The 22,560-nt window shown below is 41.5% G+C and overlaps 1 protein-coding gene across 14 annotated transcripts in view; it reads left to right on the forward strand.

The window, feature by feature from the left end:
- The window catches only part of ATXN2 (ataxin 2), a 49,044-nt gene that overhangs the window by 15,641 nt on the left and 10,843 nt on the right, over nucleotides 1–22,560 (forward strand). For 2 of the 14 annotated variants that reach the window (XM_077787231.1, XM_077787233.1), the window contains exons 6-21: nucleotides 385–509; nucleotides 1,685–1,776; nucleotides 4,369–4,566; nucleotides 5,070–5,248; nucleotides 6,743–6,952; nucleotides 9,060–9,242; nucleotides 10,708–10,896; nucleotides 11,594–11,701; nucleotides 12,588–12,658; nucleotides 13,303–13,610; nucleotides 14,025–14,088; nucleotides 14,197–14,349; nucleotides 15,288–15,354; nucleotides 17,309–17,493; nucleotides 18,113–18,245; nucleotides 22,375–22,428. In XM_077787231.1, coding sequence (XP_077643357.1) covers nucleotides 385–509; nucleotides 1,685–1,776; nucleotides 4,369–4,566; nucleotides 5,070–5,248; nucleotides 6,743–6,952; nucleotides 9,060–9,242; nucleotides 10,708–10,896; nucleotides 11,594–11,701; nucleotides 12,588–12,658; nucleotides 13,303–13,610; nucleotides 14,025–14,088; nucleotides 14,197–14,349; nucleotides 15,288–15,354; nucleotides 17,309–17,493; nucleotides 18,113–18,245; nucleotides 22,375–22,428 — 2,319 coding nt within the window. The remainder of the gene's footprint in view (nucleotides 1–384; nucleotides 510–1,684; nucleotides 1,777–4,368; nucleotides 4,567–5,069; nucleotides 5,249–6,742; nucleotides 6,953–9,059; nucleotides 9,243–10,707; nucleotides 10,897–11,593; nucleotides 11,702–12,587; nucleotides 12,659–13,302; nucleotides 13,611–14,024; nucleotides 14,089–14,196; nucleotides 14,350–15,287; nucleotides 15,355–17,308; nucleotides 17,494–18,112; nucleotides 18,246–22,374; nucleotides 22,429–22,560) is intronic. The other 12 variants (XM_077787234.1, XM_077787235.1, XM_077787241.1 and 9 more) reach the window with 11 other exon arrangements.

Consider the following 22,560-nt stretch of genomic DNA (forward strand, 5'->3'; position numbering starts at 1 on the left):
TGCTTTTTTGATATTTGCACACTATTGTGATGTGCAGTTGTGTGGGCTGGTTGGAAAAGAAGTTTATACAAGTCTTTTCATTTTCTAGAAGAATAGGAATCCTTGTGTTGTTTTTTTTTTCTCTTTTTCTCTCCCAAACTTACATGTAATTTTAGAAAACATTTTGAAATAACTGCAAATAATTCTATTTTCTGATATGGGAGGAGTTAGTCTATACTTGCATAGTTACTTTAAGTCTGGAGTAGGTACCTTTGTGATGTCCAGCAGCTCCAAGAGAAGGGGAATGTGATTCAGCTGTGTTTGAGCTGCTCCTCAGCTCAAAACCAGTGTGCAAACTTACCCAAACTGGTCTCACTGGTCCCGACCCTCCCCACTCTGTTGCAGATGCTTTTACTGATTCAGCCATCAGTGCTAAAGTTAATGGAGAGCACAAGGAGAAGGATCTGGAACCATGGGATGGAGGAGAGAACACGGCTTCCGAGGAGCTGGAGGCGCTGGAGACCGATGTCGTGAGTGATGCTTTGATCATCTTTGGCCATCAGTAGAAAATGAGCTGTTTCCCTTGAAATAATTCCTTAATTTCAATCTACTAATGAACTTTGGAGGAGCAAAATTGCTGTCCTGCATTGTGCTGGTGGATGCTCAGTCTTTGCCAGCAGCTGCCAGATCTGGTTGAGAATAGCTGCCTTTCAAATGGCACTTTTGGCAAATTCTGACCAGTGGTAAGAGCTGTGTTGGACTCCAGGACCCAAAGAGCAGCTTTTGTTAAGGACTCCAAATCCAGCAATGCCCCAAAGTGATTGATGTTCAATCAGAGCATTCCTGTCTGGCTGTCATTGCACTTGGAAATGATGGGGAGATTGTGCTCAGCTCAGTGTCCCTGGGCTGCAGATGGAGAGAATTGATGGAAGCGTGACCCAAGCACAGGGACAGTCTCAGATTATGAATCATTAGCTGAAGAATATGGCCTCAAATGCCATATCCTCATATATCACAGCAGTCAGCTTTTCCTCAAGCAGAAATTCTTGTAGCCAGGTGTTCAGCCTGCAGTGTGTTCAAGGAGATAATGTTACTGATTAGAGCATATTAACTTTGGGTAGAACAATTCTCCTGTCAGTTTTGGTGTCCATACTGTAGAGCTGAGATTTACTGGAATACCCAGTACTCTCAGTGCTTTTATAAAATATTCAAAGCATTTATTGTTGTGCTTGAGTGCTGTGATAGCAGTTTTACTGAAGTGGGGGAGTTGTGCAGATCAACAGGAGTCTCCTGCCTCTGATGCCTCTCAGGTAATTCCATCAGTGCTTTTGAAAAGTTTCAGAAGTGTTAATTTGCACTTTTTGGAAAAGGCAAAGCAGATATTAATGTATGTATGTCTTGCTAGCCAGTAGTCTTCTTGTACAGAGTGAGCATGTACTTAAAAAAAAAAACTCACAAAAACAATACAAAGACTAACAACAAACAAACAAACAAACAAACAAATGGAATTTTGAAGGTAGAATCTGTGCAGCTGATGAACAAAGCTCCTTGAAATAAACTGTGGCATTAATAACTTTGTTATCTGGACAGTGAGTCCATAGGTCCAGGAAAAAGGGCAGAAGGTTTAACTTCTGCCATCAGCCCTTAATTTGAAGGGAATGTGTTTCCAGTGTCATTTTGAAAAACAAGCATCATTTTCTTCTAGTCTAATGGATGGGATCCCAATGACATGTTTCGTTACAATGAAGAAAATTATGGTGTAGTGTCAACTTATGACAGCAGTTTATCTTCTTATACGTAAGTTCCAAAATATTTTGTTATTAGATTTGTATTGAATGTTCTCCCTGGTTTGACAAACTTTATATTCTGCAGCTCGTTTTGCATAGTTTCTGAAGTTGTGGAATCAAATAACTGCAAAAGCAATGAATGAATGGTGCTTAAGAAACCTTGCCAGCTTTCTGTGAATAGTTAGATGTAGAAATCTTTATATATTCCCTTAAATGGGCACAGCTCATTCCCATGGCAGAGTTTTCTGAATTTAGCCATGCAATAAGGCTTGTTTCTTGCAGAAACTTCCAGGAATAGGGTGGAAAGCTGTGAATTAATCTGTATATAGCTGCTACACCTATAGTTTTTTGTTTAACCTAGCAGAGCAGTTTGGCTAAACCCTGATTTTATTGAGACAATTGATCTGGAACATACTGGAATGCTGAAAAGCTGCTGATAACCAGGGTGGGGGTTGTGTGCTTGTTTAGCAGACTTGTCCAGCTCTAAACTGAAGTTTTAGTTAAATATAATAACAACTGGAATATAGAAGTAGTATAAAGGCTGCTCTGGCTACTCTGGCAGTGATTTGTTCCCCAGAGTCTGCAGCTCTAATGTTCACTGCAACTGCAACACAAATGGACTGCAGATGTTCACAGCCATTGTGAAATGGCTTCAGTATTTCCCCACTCTCTTAACCCCCGAAGCAGAAACTGATTTTTTTTTTAATATCAAGGAATAGCAGTGAATATTTTTCTGTGTGTGTGTGTGTGCACGTGCACTTGTCTACAGGTCTCTGATTCAACAATGTGATTTCTATGTTTTGTGCAAATGGACCTGTGATATGGTGATAATCAAAGTGTCTTAATCAGCTTATGCTTGAATCCTGGGGAAGCTGTTCTTTCCTTCCCTGCTCTAAGTACTTTTTGTACTTTTGAACTTTAGTCTTCCATCTTTCTGCTTTCTGGATATTAATGGAAACAGATTAAAAACATGAAGGTGGCTTTAAATTAATTCCAATTTTTTTATTTCCCCTAGTCAAGCAACTTGCTTTGCATATCAGTCTGCTAAACTGGGAGGCTCTTTTCCTGCTTTTCCACTAAATGCTTAGATGTGCAGCTGAAGGGTTTATTGTTTGATTGTTTTCTCTTCCTAGAGCTAAGCAGTAGCAGGTAGAGTTTGTCAAACTGCATCAAGGTACAAGTTTGTGTTCCAGCAAATGTATTGATCATCACCAAGGTTCTGAACAATGTCATCCTGTCCATCCCCTTTCTCTCATCTTTAAAGGCCCGTTAGAAAACTTCAAATCATCCCCTGCCTCTTTAGGTTGCCATACATCCCTTCATTTTTTGCACTCACTTTAAATAAATGAGGATTATTGGCTGTTCTCCTTTATTGTGTTATTAACAGAGGGGCCTGGGACCAGGTTTGCATCCATGGAAATCTTATTTGAGCCAAAGCTTTATGCTGAAGAGTTTTATTGAATATTCTTGCAGTTACCATTGATAAAGCCAGTAAATGTTTTGACTGGCCAGAAATGTGGGGAAAAACTTGTGCTGCAGTAGCTGAGTGCTGGCTTGGAATTTAGCAAAGCCACTTGTTTTCCTTGTTCTGCCACCAACACTTGAGCAATTTTGCATGTATTATTCTATACTTGGCTTGTATTTCCACCCACTTTCTTTGTTTTTCTTCTTTATATTATTCAAAATATGGGCAGTAGTGATTCTATAATGCCCAGCAGAGCCTGGGCCAAGCCTCAGCTCTATTCTTTGTTTTTATGTAGCTTATTCTGGAGTAAGGTTGGTGAAACAGCTTTTGCAACTTGAAGTTAGAATCGGGGAAAAAATGTTTTTTTAAAACCTGGCACAAATATTAGGACAGGTAAACCCCAAAAATGGGTGAGAGAAGGAGGTGCCAGGTATGATCCCATCCCTGGTTGGGTTTTTTCAGTGTTTCAGTGCTCATGTATTGAATGTTGACTTGGTGGCTTTCCTAAGGGATGATTTTTGCAATATTCCATTGCCTGCCATTGAGAGAGACATGGAAAGAATGGGACTGAGGTCCTGGCACTCACAGAATAGTCAGGAGTTTCTGGTCCTCTGCTCTGAAGTATTGCATCCCTTTTTTCTGCAGTTCTTCATAGTTGGGAGAGCTGAAATTCTATGGCTGGAATTATCAAAGGAGTAAGGATGCCACTCTCTAATTTCAGTAGGATTGTGTCTGCTGGCAATATGTAAATAGCTAAAAAACTTCAAATTTGGGCTCTTGGAGTAGCTTCCTATGTAAAAAGCAGTCTGAGGCTTTTTATTCCTGATATTCTCAACCATGTTAAAACTTGGAGCCTTTGCACAGCTTTAGGGACTGGGGATTTTAAAAATCCTGTGGAAAAGTTCTGCACCCTGACCTCAGCTCTCTAGGCAGGTAAAAATGACCCTGAATTTGTCCATAATATCAAACCAGTCCAGGAATTTTTTTGTTTTAAAAAAGACAGCAAGTCTACTGGCTTAGGAGCAAGATTTTTTTTCACTCTGACTGGGTTAGAACTAACACAGTGTGATTTTTTGTAACTCCTTTGTGCTTTTGAATGCATTTCAGAGATTCTTTTCCTTTCCATTGTCTTTTTAGGGTGCCATTAGAAAGAGATAATTCAGAAGAGTTTTTAAAGCGGGAAGCCAGAGCAACTCAATTAGCAGAGGAAATTGAATCAAGTGCCCAATACAAAGCTCGGGTTGCCTTGGAAAATGATGAAAGGACAGAAGAAGAAAAATATACTGCTGTTCAGAGAAATGCTAATGAAAGAGAAGGACATGGTGTGAACACTAGGTACTTGAGTACACTATGAATAGTATTTTTATTTAAATTATGAAGGTATTTTGGTACTGTAGCAGTTTGCTCATTGATACTGGGCTTTTTCAGCAGGCCTGATTAGGTTTGGAGCCTTGTGTAAACAATCCTGTGCTGGTTTTGGCACTCAGGCTGACTTGGACACCTCTGCCTGGCCCTGCATTATCTCTGTAGTGAAACAAACCTGCCCATTCTGACCTGTCACCGTGGTGAATTTGTCCCAGATTCCAGGAAGGGGCAGTGGTTTCGGTGTGTCCTGGAGAATTTCAGGCATTACTGCTAATCCTTCAGTGCCTGTGGGCTCATAAAGTGGACTGTGTGGCCACTATCAAAAGCCAATTCATGAGGTGACTGTTGGGTCAACATCTGATACTATTTAGACTTTTCTCCTTGGCTTGATGGGAGAAAAAGAGAGAAAATGAGGTGCTTTTTGTTGCCTCACAGTTATGTCTCAAAACTGATAGAAATTTGCTGTGTTTCAGAGAAAATAAATACATTCCACCTGGACAGAGGAACAGGGATGTCCTGTCCTGGGGAAGTGGAAGACAAAACTCACCGAGGATGGGCCAGTCTGGATCAGGCCCACCAATCTCAAGGTCTGGATCCCACACTTCAGAATTCAGCCCTAACTCTGGAGCAGATCAGAGAGTAGTTAACGGAGGCAAGTATCTGAAATCTGCATGAACGTATCTCATAACACTGCAGATAATTATGGTGTGGGATTAGTTGGTGTATTTCATAAACCAAGTTAGCATTCATCATTTAACACAGAGGTTGCGAGTTGGATTTGGGCTTAACTTACAAAGGAAAACTCATTGCACTGCTCTGTCTGTGGCTTTGCAGAGCAGAAATGTAATTTATTTTCCTCCTCAAACACCTTTGTCTTAGATGATGGTGCACTGTGTGGTTTTAAAGATGAAAAATTGCATCAGCACTGCAAAGCTCTGTGTGGAGGAGCAGCAGTGCTGACACCTGGTGAAAGGCAGTGGCAGGAGGAAGCTTCCCTTCCTTTCTGGAAGAGAGTAAAGCCACTTGCTTGACTTTGTGAAAATGGGAAGGGAAAAACAAGAACAGTGTTAGAGAAAAGGAATCCAAAGCCTTCCCTCCAAATGGGTATTTGAGTATTTTCTGCTGGACACGTGGGTAGTATTTCTAACCAGGCATCAGTAGGCATGGCAGCAATTGGTATCCCAGAAGCCAAACACCATTTCTGGAGATGGATTTCAGCAGTGGCCTGTCCTCAAGGCATTATTTCTAGAGTTTAAAAATGGTATTATAATAAATTGCTGTGAATAAATGAAAAATGTGTAATACTCAAGTGATCTATCTGGAGAGGAAGTCTGAGAAGCATCTAAAGGTAAGTGAGACTTATTTCTAAAGCCAGAGTCATCTCTGTAAAGGATGGACAACTGAGCCTTGCCCAGACAATGCTAACCTTGAAATTTGTCTGTAGTGTTTGTGGTTTCTCTCACCCTATTACTCTGCTGAATCAACATCATAGACCTAAAATATTCAGAATGGCTTGTAAATTCAATTAAATCTGCTTTGGAAACCATGAGCCCTATATCCTAGATTAAAATCCTCCATTAATACCTCAGATAAGTGATAAAGGCATAAATGTCAGCATTCAGACACTGAACACCGCTGGTTTTTGTAAAGATCCAGCTCCTAGATGGATATTTACTCATCATTTGGTTTGAAAGTAGCAGTTTGTGTGGTCAGTACTGTTTGTGAAAGCTGTTTGAGAGCCTCTGGTAGCTGTTAAGGACCTTGTGGAGTGCTGGGTGCTGTGGAGCATTGGTATGCCAGGCTAACAGATCAAACTTTACTGTCTGTTCCTTAGTAGTGTTTGTAGATCCTAATTAACCCTTTGGGGAGCCTGTGACATTCACAAGTTCAATTTGACCCAAAAACCAAGGCAAACCCAACCCTGCGCAGAGACTTTATCTCCTCAATTACCGCCTCGATCCATCCCCAAAGGGTTAAAAAAACAAAACAAAAACAACAAAAAAATCATTTTGTCATATTTTACTTTTTTTTTTTTTTTTTCTGTTGACCTCCCCTTTCCCCCAACCCCCTCCCCACCCTCCCCACCCCCCATAATTTTTTTTTTCTTTAGTTTTTATACTTTCCTTCATATCATTTGTTCTGTCAGGTGTTGCCTGGCCATCGCCTTGCCCATCTCCTTCCTCTCGCCCACCTTCTCGCTACCAGTCAGGTCCCAACTCTCTTCCACCTCGGGCAGCCACCCCTACACGGCCGCCCTCCAGGCCCCCCTCGCGGCCCTCCAGGCCCCCGTCTCACCCCTCTGCTCATGGTTCTCCAGCTCCTGTCTCTACTATGCCTAAACGCATGTCTTCAGAAGGTACAATATACCACGATTTGTTCATGTTTTTTTTTTTTTTTTTTAATTATTTTTATTTATTTTTGTTTTGTCTCCGTTTTTAACTCCTCCGTGAGTTGTTAGTTATTGACGAGTCTTTTTTTTTTTGTTGTTGTTGGTTTATTGTTTTTTTTTTTTTTTCCTCTTCATTACTTAACCTGTAATTTGTGTTTAACTTTAGTTGATCAGACTATTTCTATTAACCTTTTTTGTTTTGTTTTCTTTCATTGGTTTGGTTGGTGGTTTGTTGTTTTTTTTTTTCCTGTTTGTTTGATTTGAAGAGCTTTACAAAAACGAAAGAAAGCTGTGTAATTTCCCGAGTTTGGTATGAAATTAAACTCAGCTTTGTAAACGCTGCTCAGTGTCTTAAATTAACCAACAGCAACATGCAGGACCTGATAACTTTAGGGAGCGTTTTTAGGACTATAAATTTGTATAAAATACTGATTTTAACACAGTTGTTCCACAAAAAGCCTAACTAAATCATTGAATCACCTCTTGTAAAGCAACCAATGACAATAATGATAATAAAAATGCTGTATTCAGAGAAGTGAACTGTGGAATGGGGTAGGATGAGCTGCTTCAAAGGTGAATTTGTAGGAATTTTTTATTCAGAACTATAAATCAGCTCCCTAGCAGTCAATAATATACAGAGAAAAGCTGACCTGTGAGTCTTTGGTAGCTGTATGCAGAATTATCCTGACTAAATTTGTCCTGGAAGGGTACAGTAAGGAACATGGTTTATAATTTTTATTTCAAGTGCACTTAAACCCTGCACAACACAGTGTAGCAAGCCTAGAAAATGCAAAGTGGTTGTACTGAGATCCCTGGAGATTTGCAGTGGGTGCTGTAGCTCTGCTGGAGCCATGGGAGAGAGAGGAATGATCCCTGAGACTCAGCAGGAACACTGGGAAATGCTCCTGAGCAAAAAGTGGGTGGTAGCCACATCTGTGTGGTCTACTGTCCATTTATTGTGGGCTTTTTATGGAGTAAGGAACTGAGAATCCACCTGTACATTGAATTATTTCTTAGCACTTGTGGTTGGTTTGTCAGGCGTGCAGTGAACTGCTGCTTACTGCAATGTTTAATTCCTCCTGCTGCAAGGTTATCCCTGGGAAATGTGTATTTAAAATACTCATCTGTGTGAAATTTGTATTGAAGTGGACTTGAGATTCATGGTTAAAATAGAGGCTGACATTTAAATATTTATGTAACCAGGAAAGGTTCTTGGTGTTTTAGAAGTTTTTCTGAAACCTAAAAGCCATTATCTGAACTTAACCCTGTTACTGACCTGTGTTAAAAATGAGCTGCAATCAGCCAGATTCTGTTCACACACAGTTTTTCCTTTTGAAGTATCAACATTTGAGTTTAACCCTGTAAAGAAAATGTTTATTAGGATGCAAAAATTGTATTGATGCTTAGATTTGAGCATAACTATGGTGTGGCAGCTGTACAGGCTGTGCAGAATTCCTGTATTCACTTATGACTTTGGCTTCTGGTGTTAAACATGCATGACTTGAACCTTGGGATAACAATCCCTTGTTTAGTTGTAATTTTTGCTGACTTGTAAATGAATTGTGACCTGCTGCAGGCAATTCAGCCTGGCTGCAGAGAATGCTCTGCTGAAATTCCCCAAGAGCATTGGTCAGCCAGTGGTGACTATAAATGGTTGGGCTCACTGACCACCTGACAAAAGCACTGGGAATTTTTTATTTTCTGGAAAAAATGTTTGATAGCCTGGAACTGTGCTTATCCAGGGGCGGCTGCACCACTGACCTTTATGGCTTGGCTTGCACTTGGCAGTGGTGGATGCTTGGATTGAAATATTTTAAATCCAGGCCTTGCACACCTGTTTCAGTGCTGATAAAGCCTCTGAATACCCAGGAGCTGCCCTGGGGAGGTGATGAGTGTTGGCAGCCTGGCTGAACCAATGCCTTGGCCTTTTTATGATACCAGTGCCAATTGCTTGATTTTATTGCTGCTTTATTGAGAGTTTTAAGATGAAATGCGATTTTAAGAAGAGATGTTTGGGGTTTTTGTGGTGGACTTGAAGCACTTATTGTGTGGGGTTGTCTTTTTCTTCCCTCAGGGCCTCCACGGATGTCTCCAAAGGCTCAACGGCACCCTCGAGGTCACAGAGTCTCTACTGGTAGGGGTACAATTTCAAGTGGCTTAGAATTTGTATCTCATAATGCACCTGGGGAAGCATCTACTGCTGCAGTGGCACGAGGCAGCCCTTCAGGTGGGACGTGGTCATCAGTTGTCAGTGGGGGTAGGTAAAGCTTGGCTTATTGCAGATGGCTTGCAGGGGGATCCTTAGAGTGGGAATGCTCAGCAGAATCCTGCCTTTTCCAGGCAATTCAGGCTCTGAATTATCAAAAACTGGGCTAAGGTTGGAGTTGGGAGAAGGATGTTCCCAGCTAGCTGAGTGAGAGTTGGTGCAATATTGTAGAGTCAGGTGCTGTGTGGAGAGAAAGGAAGGAAAAGTGTGGGAATTAGTTGTTGAAAGGAGTCATTTTTAGGGGATTTATTGGAGGAGTTTAGAGATTTGCCATTGCATCCCTGAGTTTGGTTATGGCAGTGTGGCTGGATTGTGGTTTACAAAGGAAGGAGGTGTTTGGATAGAGGAAGGTTGGTGTAAAAAGATGAATTGATACTAAGGTTAAGTTGGATGTACTTCTCCTTTAAAATTTACATGGATTTTAAGTGGTGATGTTGTTCTTGGCTACTGTAGGAGCAGTTTTAGTGAGTGTCTTTATTTTTAATCAGTTAACGTAATTTTTTTTAATATTTGACTTAAAGCTCAGTGTTGTGCCAAAGGTCTAGTCTGGAGCTCTTGAGTTGAGGCCTTGTTCTGGTGGGCTGTCGGGAGCTGAATGTTTCCTTGAGGACAAGAGAGCAGCAGTTTGGTCCTTTTTAGGTACTTTTTGGGAATTTTTTAGCAGTGCAGAATTCTGGAGGAGCGTAGTTGGGAACACATTTCTCAGAAAGAAGGTATAAATTGGACCCACATAGGCTTGTTGCCTTGTGGAAAAAACATCAACTCTTCAATTGTGGCATTATTTGTGATCCACCTTCCATGTTTATATATTATTAACGTGCAAGTAGGACTGTTAAACCACTTGCCTGCCTTTCTGCTCACTCACTGGGAGATAATGTGTGACAAAAAAGCACAAGTGGGATGAGCAGGAAGCAGGAACTGCAACTTACTGTTCAAAGAATACAGAGCTTTCCTTGCTGCTTTAACACAGGGGCAAAAATATACCTAAAAGCACTCTTTTTTCAATAGGCTGTGTTGTTTTTTTTCCAGCTGGCAAACCCCCAAAAGAGGACGCTGTAAAATGGATGTGTTTTTTCAGCCCTCTTTAAAAAATGTTTTACATCTTTTTATGTGGAGACCTGACCACCTTTTGTGTTCTGCCTGAAACTGGGTTAATGTGAGCTGTTGTAGTTGTACTGCTGGGGACTTGGGGAAGCATTTTGCAGATTCTTGGTGGGATTAGAGGGCAGTGGTAATTTTTCTGGGGACAATCTGCAGAGAAATCACCCCGTTCTCTATGAAATGCTGCGTTGTAAGGAGCTAGGAGATGTGCCTGAAAGGTAAACAGGTTTTCAGTTCTTACATAATACCTCACAAAGTGTTTCAAAGCATATTTGTAGCCATTTAAAAACTAAAACAAACTGCTGAGCAGATGGGGAAGCTCATCCTATAACTGCTTTTTCCTGTTTGTTTCTAGTTCCGAGATTATCCCCTAAAACACACAGGCCTAGGTCTCCAAGGCAGAGCAGCACTCCCATGGGACCAGCTCTGCCTTCTCCTCAGCCTGGTACTATTCCCACTGAATCTGTTGCCATGCCTGTTCCAGCTGCCTCTCCTACACCTGCCAGCCCTGCATCCAACAGAGCAGTCACCCCTTCCAACGAAGGTAAGTGGCCCTCAGTACCTTGCAAATGCTCCCTTTCCCTAATTCCTGACAAGGAATGTGCCCAGGCAAGAGCACAGCTGCTTGCTGAATCATAGGAAAGCTTGGGATACATTTAACTTTACTGTGAGTTCCCGTTTCTCCAGCTTTAGACTAAGGTTGGAGAGAGGCTTGTTTAGAAGTCTCTATGCTTAGTTTCTTGTGCCCTTAAGGAATATGGGTTTATAGGTGTCTGAGGATTAATCGAGGATTTCTTTTTCCAAAATGAGTTTTTGCCTTTTTTTTAAGTTAAAGAAACGTAGGCCGCTGTTTTCAAACACAGCAAAAGGAATGGGGGAAAAAACCCCTTCAGGAGCACAGTCAAATGTCTAAGAGCTTTCAAATCTTTGTAGCATTCTCTATGAAGAGCTTGGACTGCTGAAAATAATTGGCTATTAGTGTATATTTTTTTTAGTGTGGTTAAGGTTTTGTGTATGAAGAGAGGGATGAGTTTAATTGTTTTTTTTTTCATTTGACAGTAGGATAGAGAGGGAGGATGAGGGAGGATGATCCTCCAGGCACCAACTAGGTAGCAGGAAATGTGTAACTTAAAAGGTTTTTCAAGCTAAAAGTAGTTAAATCTCTCCCTGTTTCTCTCCTGCCTTCTCTTTGGTCAGTTGGAGTGGTGTATAAGAGAACATATTGGCAATTTCTTTTCCAGCTAAAGATACAAGGCTTCAGGACCAGAGGCAAAATTCTGCAACTGGAAACAAGGAGAATATAAAGCCAAGTGAGACTTCTCCTAGTTTTTCTAAACCTGAAAACAAAGGTTTGTATCCAAAGCTTTCATGTACTCGAGTGATGTAGGAATTGTGCACACTAAACCTGCTGTCCTGCTGCTCTAGTTGGCATTTTAAGGAAGGCTTGGAGGCATTCTGGTGTTCTACAGTAAAATTTGGTCATGCAGTTGTGAAGTGGCACTTTGAAATGTTGTTTGTGACTCACTCCATCAACACCAAATGTAGAGATGCTCATGTGGTGTGATTTCACTTGTTTTTTTTCTTTTTTTTTTTCCCCCTTCTTCCTTTCCTCTGCTCACAGAGCTGCTTTTTAGCTGCCTTTGGACTAAATATGTTTCTGCTTAGAGCTGTGCTCACAATACTTCTGAGCATTGTGGTCAGCAGAGCTTTTTTAACTGTGCTTTTCCTATTATGCCTTACATTTGTTCGTCTCTGTAGAGTTGTTTGTTCATTCAGTTCTCAAAAAAAAAAACATTTCATGTTGTTAAACTGAGAACCAGATTCATTCATTCTCTCATTGGAGAGACCTTTAGGATGAGTCCAGCCATAAAGCTCACCTTGATCAGTGTTTCTCCTTCACTTGCTGTGTTTTGAAATGCTGGCACAGGCTGGGTTGGGGGTTTTATTGCATGTTCTTTGTGTTCAGTGAGTTCTGCAGTCCCTGCACCTCGGGGCTTCTGCCTTGGTGTGGTGCATCAGAACTAAAGATAAATCAGTTATGTAATGCTCTGCTTTCACAGAGGCTTTCTGTGTGCTCATACACGTAGGTCATGGAATTGTACCAAATTAAAACCCAAAATAAGGTGCTGGATTTCATTTTTATATCTGCAAAACCATTCTCTTTCTGCAAACTTAGTAATGTGTATAAAATTTGTATTAGAAATGCTTGGACAATGTTGATCTTGTATTTGGCAGGTGTCTCTCCAATTGTTTCAGAGCATAGAAAACAGATTGATGATTTAAAGAAATTTAAGAATGACTTTAGGGTAAGTTTGTCTCTGTTAGTGGTGTCATCATTCTCATGTGCATCCAGATTATTTTAATGAATTGAACACACTGCCTGTGTTAACAGGTCTTTATACTTTTGCCTAATGTATGAAAATATCTGTAAGAATTCATGTTAGGTATTGTAAAATCAATGCTGACTCTTGTTTGTACAATTGCCTAATGCACATAAATGTGAATATTGACTGCACTGAAAGCAGGACTTGAAACCTGTTTGATCATTAGGCACAAATAATTATCTCACACTCCATATGGAGGAGCTGTTGCAAAATTAAATGAAGAGTTTTGTGGAGGAAAATTGAAGATGAATTCATATTACTTATTTCCTTGTTATAAGGGTTTATTAAATCAGGTTAGCTTTTCAAGTGGTGCTGATAAATCACTCAGGGGATGATGAGTCCAGAGGGTTGTCTGAAGCTTTCCTGTCACTCCTTAATCAACCTACAGGTCACTTGAGTGGCTCCTTACACAGTGCCAGCTTAAACACTGTCAGTGCCCATGGATTTCTTTCCTAGTAGAAATGGAAACGAGTGTTTTAAAAGGTCACTTCCAGATGATGGAGGCTTGTGGGACTGTGTTTTAGTTTTGTATCAATTTACTGAATGTATCCCTTGGGTTTTTTCAGTTACAGTCCAGTTCCTCTTCAGATGCAGTGGATCAGCTGCTAAACAAAACCCGAGAAGGTGAAAAATCAAGAGATGTAGTTAAAGAAAAGACAGAATCCACCCCTAAAGAATCTATCATAGAAGCTGGCAGTAACACCAACTCCAATGGTGGCAGTAGCAAACCCAACAGTCCCAGTATTTCTCCTTCCATGAGTAACAGCTCTGAGCAAAAGCGTGGGCCTGAGGTGACCTCCCAAGGTGTACAGACATCTGGGCCTGGAAGTAAACAAGACAAAGAGGATAAAGAGGAGAAGAAGGATACTTCTGAGTGAGTAATCATGCCTTTTGGAATAAGCACATTTTTATTATAACACCAGACTTTGTGTAGAAGTCATGGCTGGGTGACACATCCCTGGCTCTAGGTGCTGTTACACAGGGGACTGCCCTGAAAGTCATCTCCTGACTCAGTGCAGAGCTCTGGTCCTCTTGATGCCTGGTTCATCTCTGAAAGCTTATTTCAATGTTTTCTTGGCTCACATAAGCTCTGGTATCAATTGGAAAACTTCTGTGGGTAGTTGTAGTAAGAGTCCCTCAATGAGAGTGGCTTTTTGTATGCCATGAGGTGTTTGACTTCTCAGAAATCTGACTCACAGATAGAAATTAGGTGTTTCTTACATTATTAATTGCAGATACTCCTGTAAAAGAATAATGCCCAACTTAATGTTTTGTTCTTTATGTTTAGGCAAGTTAGAAAATCAACACTTAATCCTAATGCTAAAGAGTTCAACCCTCGATCTTTTGCTCAAGTAAGTGATGTGATGCTGTTTATCAGTGCCTTTGAGTAGATCTTTATAAGCCAACCTTTTCCTCAGAGGATACTCAAACTAACCCTGGTTGCTCACCTCTGTTTGTAGCCGAAACCTTCTACTACACCAACCTCCCCTCGTCCTCAAGCTCAGCCCAGCCCCTCCATGGTGGGGCATCAGCAGCCAACCCCCGTGTACACTCAGCCTGTTTGTTTTGCACCAAATATGATGTACCCGGTTCCAGTGAGTCCAGGCGTGCAGGTAAAGTGCTGCAAACTCCTCAACACTTCACAGAGATCCTCAGGAAGCTGAGCAGGCTTAGGAATCATAGAATGGATTGGGTTGGGAAGGACTTTAAAGATCAGCAGCTTGGGAGCTGTGAGTTAAAACAGTGAAATAGTACAGCTTGTATTGCTCTTGTAAATATAAATCAGGTTGTTGTTAAGTTTTGGCTGTGTATATACTGACTTTTCCCAGTGCTCCCTCAATCTGGATGTTCAAATTATTCCAAACACTTGTAAATGCCTGCAGCCCACATTTATTGTGGATCTGTGCAGGTTTCCTCCCAGTTCTCCAAGCATAGTTTCTCACTCTCTGCAACTGTTTATTTGTTTCCAGCTGTGTCCCACTGGTTTCTGGTTTTTGTAGGGATCACTGGGATTTCAAATCTAGTTCCATTATCGTAGAATCATGGAATATCTTGTGGTGGAGGGGATGCACAAGGATCTTCAGCCCAACTCCTGGCCCTGCAGAAGACACCAGCAATCCACCCTGCCCCTGAGAGCGTTGTCCAACCTCTGCTGGAGTTCTGGCAGCCTCAGGGCTGTGCCTATTCCCTGGGGAGCCTGGGCAGTGCCCCAGCACCCTCTGGGGGTAGAACCTTTCCCTGATCCTTCAGCCTAACGCTCTCCTGACTCAGCTTTATACCAAAAAGCTGCTCTGAGGCTGTCAGGTTGAGCCCAGTGCCTGCAGTAGCAGCAGTAGCATTCCTGGGCTGGTTGTTGCCAACCATCTGGTCTTAGTTGTGTGTCCATGCAGACTTAATGACACTGATCCAAGAAAATCTCATAGGTTAGGCAGAGTTCACTAAACCCTGCAGCAGAACAGAGGGAAACACATCAAAGCTGAGTGGGGCCCCCATCCCAGCACACACTTGAGTTTTTAAAGGAATATCATACCTTCAACTTCTTCTGTTTCAGCCTTTGTATCCTATTCCCATGACGCCCATGCCAGTGAACCAAGCCAAGACATATAGAGCAGGTAAAGGTGAGAATAATACTGCCTGTTTGGTTCTCAGTCTGCATGCAGCATGGCTAAATGACAAATGTTTGTGTGTTTTCTAATCCATGGCAATTTGGTTTCAATCGATATTTTAAATGCTATTTTTATTAAAGGGAAGTAAGTGGAAATACTAATGGATTTTTAGATAAACGAATTCAGTTAAAACATGCCAGGTTTGAATAATGGGGGGTTGCTTGGTTTGGAATGTGATTTGATAAACAGGAAAACATCTTTGTTACTTGGAGCTTTAAAGGTGAGCTGATAATCTCCTGTTTTTCATAAATATTACAGGTTTGTTTAAAGGGAACTTCTCTGCTGGTTTTCTGTGCTGGTTTTCAGCAGTGCCCCAATTGGTGCTTTAATAGTGGTGGTTTTTAACAACATGCAGAGTCACTATTTTTCCAGGAAAAGTTTGCTCTGCTGCCCTTCTGGAAAGAGCTGGTTCCAGTTTGTTCTTGTTCATTCCTGCTGCCCCAGTGACTGAACAGCTGGACTAACAATGACAATGCCACGTGTTTAAGTGACACCCGTGGCTGTGGAGTCCTGATGGGTGGTGAGATGTTCCCTGTGCTGGGCAGGGCAGTGAGGGAGCAGAAAGTGCTGCTCTTGTTCTTGTGCTCCTGTTCCAGGGAATGCTGTAAGTGTGCCCAGTGAATGCTTCTGCAGTGGCAGCCAGTGCTGCAGGACAGGACCAGCACTGCAGCTCCAGTCACTGCAGGAGGAAATTGTTTCCTGCTCTTTAGAAAACAAACAAGTGGCCTTTATCAACCTAGGGGAGACAAAACCCTGCAATGTATTTCTGTGTTAAAACACAGTAATTTCACTGTGGCCTCACCTCTGAAATCTTCTGGTTAGTAACACTGTTTTACTCAGAAATACATTGCTGAGTGCTGCTTGCTGGGTGAGGCAGCTCCAATTCTGAGTTCCTTTTGAAGTTCCAATATTTCCTGGATATCCACCTGTGTGCAGCACAGCCCTGTGGGAGCTGCCTGGGCTACAGCTCTGTGGCTTTACACTGTTCAAGTTGCCTCCTGTATTTACTTCTTTCTGTTGTTGATCTGCAGCATAAATAAAATCATTGAGTGAATTTATGGATGTTTTCAACATTTCCCTCTCCTCTCCCTAAGAGATTTGGGGCACTGCCCCTGCAGTGGGATTTAGAGGAGCTTGAGGTAGCTCTGTTAATAGCTGCAGCCTGACTGCAGGAAGCTGGAGCTCTCCTGGAGCTCCCAAGCCCATGTTTTATAGGCTGAATTAGTTTGTTCCAAGTGAGTTGGGTGGTCACCTTCCCAGGAGAGCTCAGGTGATCCCACACTGCTCTGCTCTTTTCATCTTTCTTCTCTCTTAATTATTCCTACCCCTTATAGGTTTTGTCTCCCTCAGTGTTGTCTGTGACCTAAAATTTGCTTTTTGCTACCTGAGGGATAGCACAGAGCTCAAAGATGTGAATACCTCGAGTTGTGGCTGGGTGGAGACCTTTATTGTGCCCTCCTCAGCCATAAGCTTGAGTCATTTTAACATAAAGACTCAGATTTCCAGCTGATGGAACAGTGGCAGAGTTGTTCCCATAGAGGGTGAAAAAGCCTTTTAAAGGGGGCAGGATTAATTGATTAATATAGCTATCCTAATATAACCTTTCTCTTCCACTTCTGATTCTGGTCAGTCTTTCTCTCTCTCCACCTTTCTTCCTTCACAAAAAGGGCAGGGCTGGGTTTGTGGCTCTGTATATCCAGCCCAAAGGCAGTGGTGAAAATCAAATGTTTCCTGGAGAAACTCCTTTTCACACTGTTGCTTTTTGACAGAGCTCTAACCCATGGCTAAAGGTGTGGGGTGAGGACATTCCACATGGTCCCAGTAACATTATTATAACATAGAACCTTTCAGGAAGCTCCACATTTTTTCTCTATGTTTCTAACATGAGACAATCTTTGTTTTCCAGTACCAAATATGCCCCAGCAGCGGCAAGACCAACACCACCAGAGCACCATGATGCATCCTGCCTCAGCAGCAGGCCCTCCAATTGTAGCTACTCCACCTGCTTACTCTACACAATATGTTGCATATAGCCCCCAACAGTTTCCTAATCAGCCTCTTGTGCAGCATGTGCCACACTACCAATCTCAGGTAAGAGTCCTTTCCATGCTCCTGATCAATCCAAGCACAAATAATGAAGTGGTTCAGAGCTAAATAACCCCCTTGTGTCCTGTCCTGAGTCACCCTGAAGAGTTTCTGTGTTCTGGAGCACACGTGGTGATCTTGGAATGTGCTTCAAAGCCTGTAACAAATTTTAAGGTCCTAATGAATTTTAATGTCCTAACAAATTTTAAGGTCAGTTTAGAAGTTGGCATTTATTATTGATATGGTTTTTTAGCTCTTTGAAGAATTTCTTTAGGTCGTGGCCAGCACATCTCCTGGTTAAGTGTTCTAAAAATAACTTATTGGTGGACTGCTCTTACTTAAAAGGCTGTTTAATCTACATGCGTAATTAGATAAATGTATAAGCTTAGTGCATTATTAGAGTGGTAAAATTGCCCATGTTTGCTGTCAGTTTCTAGCCCTTAAATTTTGGAAACAGCTGGGACAATCACAATGTGAAATCCTCAGCTCGCTGTGTGCTTGAGCAAGGCCGAGCTGCCGGCGTTTCAATCCCGACTGTTTAGATGACAAAAGTTTCTTTGGAGTTAATTGTTAACCCCATTAACTGTGTGTTTTTGTTTTTTTTTTTCCTTTGTTCTGCCTGCAGCATCCTCATGTTTATAGCCCTGTAATACAGGGCAACGCTAGGATGATGGCCCCACCAGCACACGCACAGCCGGGTTTAGTATCTTCCTCTGCAACACAGTACGGTGCGCATGAACAGACACATGCTATGTATGGTAGGAAACGTTTTGTGTTATATGTAACTTTTTAAGTCCTTACCTTGTGCAGGGGATGTATTTAATCTCAGCCTTCAGACGTGGGTATCTCAGTAGATGTGGTTTATATTTCATAAGATGATGATGATGATGATGAGCAGAGCATTGAAAACTGAGCCAGCTGGTTCAAATGAAAACTCAAGTGTGCTGATTTCGGTAGGATGCCAGTGACCAAGATGAGATTTCAACCTGGGAGCTGCTAAAGAATATCTGCTGAAAGAAGTTTGTTCAAGTTCTCTTGATGCTCTTGATACATCATCCCTTGTTTGTTCCTTGATTATAATTAGTACTTGTTTTATTGCAAGGTTATGACCTCAGTTTCAAACTTGACTTTAGTTCTGGCAACTAGTGAAATGCTGTCTTTATGATACTACTGGCATTATTAACAGTATGAACACTGCTGTTTAAGCAAAATAAACCATGTGTTGCTTACCTTTCTCATTTGGTAAGTCAAGAATAAGTAAATGCAACAGCTCATGTATTGTTCTCACTTGGACAATTAGTCTCTAGCATTATCAGATGGGCATTTTTCACTTACAGTGAAGTGCTGAAAATGTGGGTTACCTTGTGACAAAAGTAAAATGTGCAAGAACTTTCTAAAGCATTATAAATGTATGATAAATCAAGGCCCAGTTTGGAGGAAAAAGAGCTCACTGCACAACATGCTATTGAAAGAGGTAGAGTCAAGGTTGTTTAAGGCTTGGAAATTGTCATAAAATGTCAAAACAGCAGATGGTCTCTTGAAAACATGGCATTTCAATACTTGTTATAGCATCTGAGGAAAAGTTTTATTGGGTCACGTATATTATTGGCTTAGATTCTAATAAAAGATTTTCTGTACCTTTAGACATCTTTGTATGTTTTCGGGTGCTTAGTTTTACACTACTACTTAATGGAAGTGCATGACATGTCATGAAAACTTGCAGAGAATCTGGAGTTTAGTGGAAAATTAATTCTGATTTTAAGAGGTGTCTTGCCCCTCTGAAAACATCTTGTCAGATTTCTGCAGTGGTGTGGTAACAGAGCTAAGAAACAAAAATAACTTATTTTGACGCTCAGAGGAAGAACATTTGAGCTCATTTGTGCTGAAGCTGAAATGGAAGTTACTTGTAGAGATTAATCTTTCTCTCACAGGTCCTTGCTAATTGTATTACTTTGATCTTTTCAACTCTTGTGCTTGAGGTGTCCATGTAAACAGATCTTCTCTTTGCTTTTTCATTAGATTAAATAGAATTCCGATAAAGCAAATGCTCAAAGGCTTTCAGACCTTTATTGGTGAAAACCCTCCTCTCAAATTCTAATGAAATAAAACCAAACATGAGATAATCTGAGGTTTGATTCAGAATGGTTGCATGTGACTTTCTAGCAATTTCCCATTGTGCACCATCCTTATCTTCTGTAATCAGTGGGTTCTGCAGCGTTGAAGTACATGCCCGTTGCCTTGCTTGGCTTTGATCAGATGTCTGTATAGTTTTTTTTTTTCACTGATATTCTAACTTACAACTGTTAGATCTCATTCTGTGTTGGTTTTGCAGCTTGTCTGTTGTAGATATGTGACTACCTGCCAGTGCAAACAACTCAGTTGGGTCAAACTTGAGAATTCTTTGGTATTTCCTGCCATGTAATTAAATATTACTTTCCCAAGAGCACCTAATTTAACAGAAATGGCCTGTCCTCCTGTGTTCTTTCAAGTAGCTACTTGGTGACTCTTCTAAATATTCTCCCACCTTCCAGTAAATGATGGAATGCTTGAAATTTTTGTTACTGAAACCATTGAACCCAAGAGGATCATGAACTCCATGTGAGACCTTTTTTAAGGGTGTGTTCTTGCCCCTGTGCAGACGTGTTTAGTGAACATGGAACTGTCTCAAATGTACCCTTCACCTTCCAAGGTGACAGTGACACATGGAATGACTCCTGATGTTCTGCAGCAGCCTCTCAATTCACATTTTTGCAAGTCTTGCATGTGCTGAGTGCCTGAAGACCTGGCCCAGACAGACTGTGCTTCCTCAAAGTGTGTCCAGCTGTAACGTGTCCACTTCAGCTTCCATTTATCCATGTGTGGGAAAAGGCAGGAATGGCAGAGGTGACCAATCTGAGCTGCTTATGGAGCTAAAGAGCATCATGTTGGAATTGTTCACATCTGACTGAGTGACTATAAGAAAATATCCATAACTTATGTGCTGTCTTTTGGGAATCTTAAGTTTACCCACATTTGAACTAAATATACCTGTGCAATTTGATTCTGGTCCTCTCTTAAAAAACTAATTTGAAAGTACAGAATAACAACTTCCTGAGAAACAACCACCACTGCTGCTTTTGATTTTGCTTAAACAATTTCCCTTTTGACCCTTAAAAATGGCTATCTGATTTTTAAAATATATATTATTACTTATTTTTAGCACTAATACCAGGATTCAGTGGGCCACGCTGCCCTTTTACTCTTCAAGGTACTGGTGCTTGCTTTGAGTTACTCCTGCAAAATTCACTCAGTTTTTCTCCTGCATATGTGGTAGAGAGAAGATGTCTGCAAGAACTTCTGTGCTGAGACCTGGGGGTTGGGGGGAAACTGCTTATCAAGTATTCCTAAGGTGTGAAATGTTTTCTGGTAAGAATCTGAAACTCCACCTTCACTAATGGTTTGGGACGAGTTGAAAGTCTGTGGCAAATAGTAACAGCCTGGCAGCCAAAAGAAATTCCTGTCGATTTTAAGGGAACTACCCTCACTGCCAGAATTTTGGGGTTATTTTCCTTCCTGTCTTGTGAAGAGATAGCTGAATCCAAATTACATACAGTGACCTACACTGGGTGATAAGCACCCTTCCATTTTAAAGAAAAGCATTTTTGTCTAATGTTGTTTATTGGGATATTCCTGCACTTCTGGGATTTCCTTGCCAGCTCACAGTGTCACAACCCTGCTATTGCCAAGAGAGAGAAGCAGAGCTGCATGGTCCCAGTAACCCCAGCTAAAGACAGGACAGAGGAGTGTTCAGATCATTGGGGTTTTCCCCTCAAAATGGGGAAGGACCAAGTCCAAACAACTTTCTTCCCAGCCAGACGATAACAACGTCTGTGACACTTCAGCTGCGGAGCCATGGAGAGTTTGAAATGTGACACCTTTACCTGCCACACAGCCGACCTGGAGGTGTCATCCTTCCCCTGCTCAGCTGCACCTTGGGTTCAGGAGGTTCTGTGTCTGTCTGGCAGCTGCTGGCTCGGGGTGGCCTCCCAGTCCCTGTCCTTGGGCTGCTGGAGTTTGCTGGCCACGGTCCCAGTTTGGCTCCTGTGTCACACAAAGCCCAGACCAGGCTTCTGCTGCTGGTAGAAAATTTGGTTACCAAGTAGAGGGGTGGATCTGTCCATTCCTGTGACATTGAACTTGTGGTTTTTTTCTGTGTGGCTGAATTGTTTCCAGATAATTGGAGCCCTCTGAAAAACTGAACTTTTGTGTTTAAGAACTTGTGTAAAACCAGACTTTGGTTTTACATAGATGCATTTCCTGTTTTTTGTGCTCTCATTCCTGTCCCCGTTCTCCCTTCCCTTTTCCCCTTCTGCATATGTTTTACTGGTCTGGTGTTGTCTCTAACTTTATCTGGTTTCTGTCTCAGCAGTAGAGTAAATTCTATTCCCCTGATAGTACAATGGTGGATATAATATAAACTTCAGAGGATTCTCCAGGGACTAAGAGTGAACCAGTCACCAAAGTTGTCTTGGAACTGTTCAGAATGGCAGTGCTATAGCTGAAAAAGCAAGGGCCAGTTTCTGCTCTAGTGTAACTGCATTTTAACCTTCTTGTTACAGTGGACAGTAATAGACCATGAATTGACGTAAAGCTTTTATTTCGTGTTAATTAAGAACTGTAGACCTCAGAGTCAGAGTTAAGAAGGAAGGCTTACTCGAGACTTACTCCACTCATTTGTAAAACAAAATATCTAGCCCTAATAGCAGCTAAGTGAATAAAAATATCTGCATGGTTCTAGAGTCTTCAAAAAAATAATTTAAAAAATTAAAACTAACACTGACCTTTCCAGAAGATGGGAAGTATGCGCTTGGCAAGAGGCTAATTTACCTTTCTATTTCCCAAATTCAGCATGTCCCAAAATACCATACAGCAAGGAGACAGGCCCTTCTTTCTACTTTGCCAGTGAGTTGGGTTTTTTGTACTAATTTTGATTGTACAGAAAAGCACTTTCTAAAGAACCACATGTTAAAGGAATGGGACGTGTTGAGGGAACGAGTTTCCTTGCACCAAACCAGGATGTGGAAAACGCAGGAA

The sequence above is a fragment of the Lonchura striata genome, chromosome 18 (assembly GCF_046129695.1).
Source record: "Lonchura striata isolate bLonStr1 chromosome 18, bLonStr1.mat, whole genome shotgun sequence".
Lineage (NCBI taxonomy): Eukaryota > Metazoa > Chordata > Aves > Passeriformes > Estrildidae > Lonchura > Lonchura striata.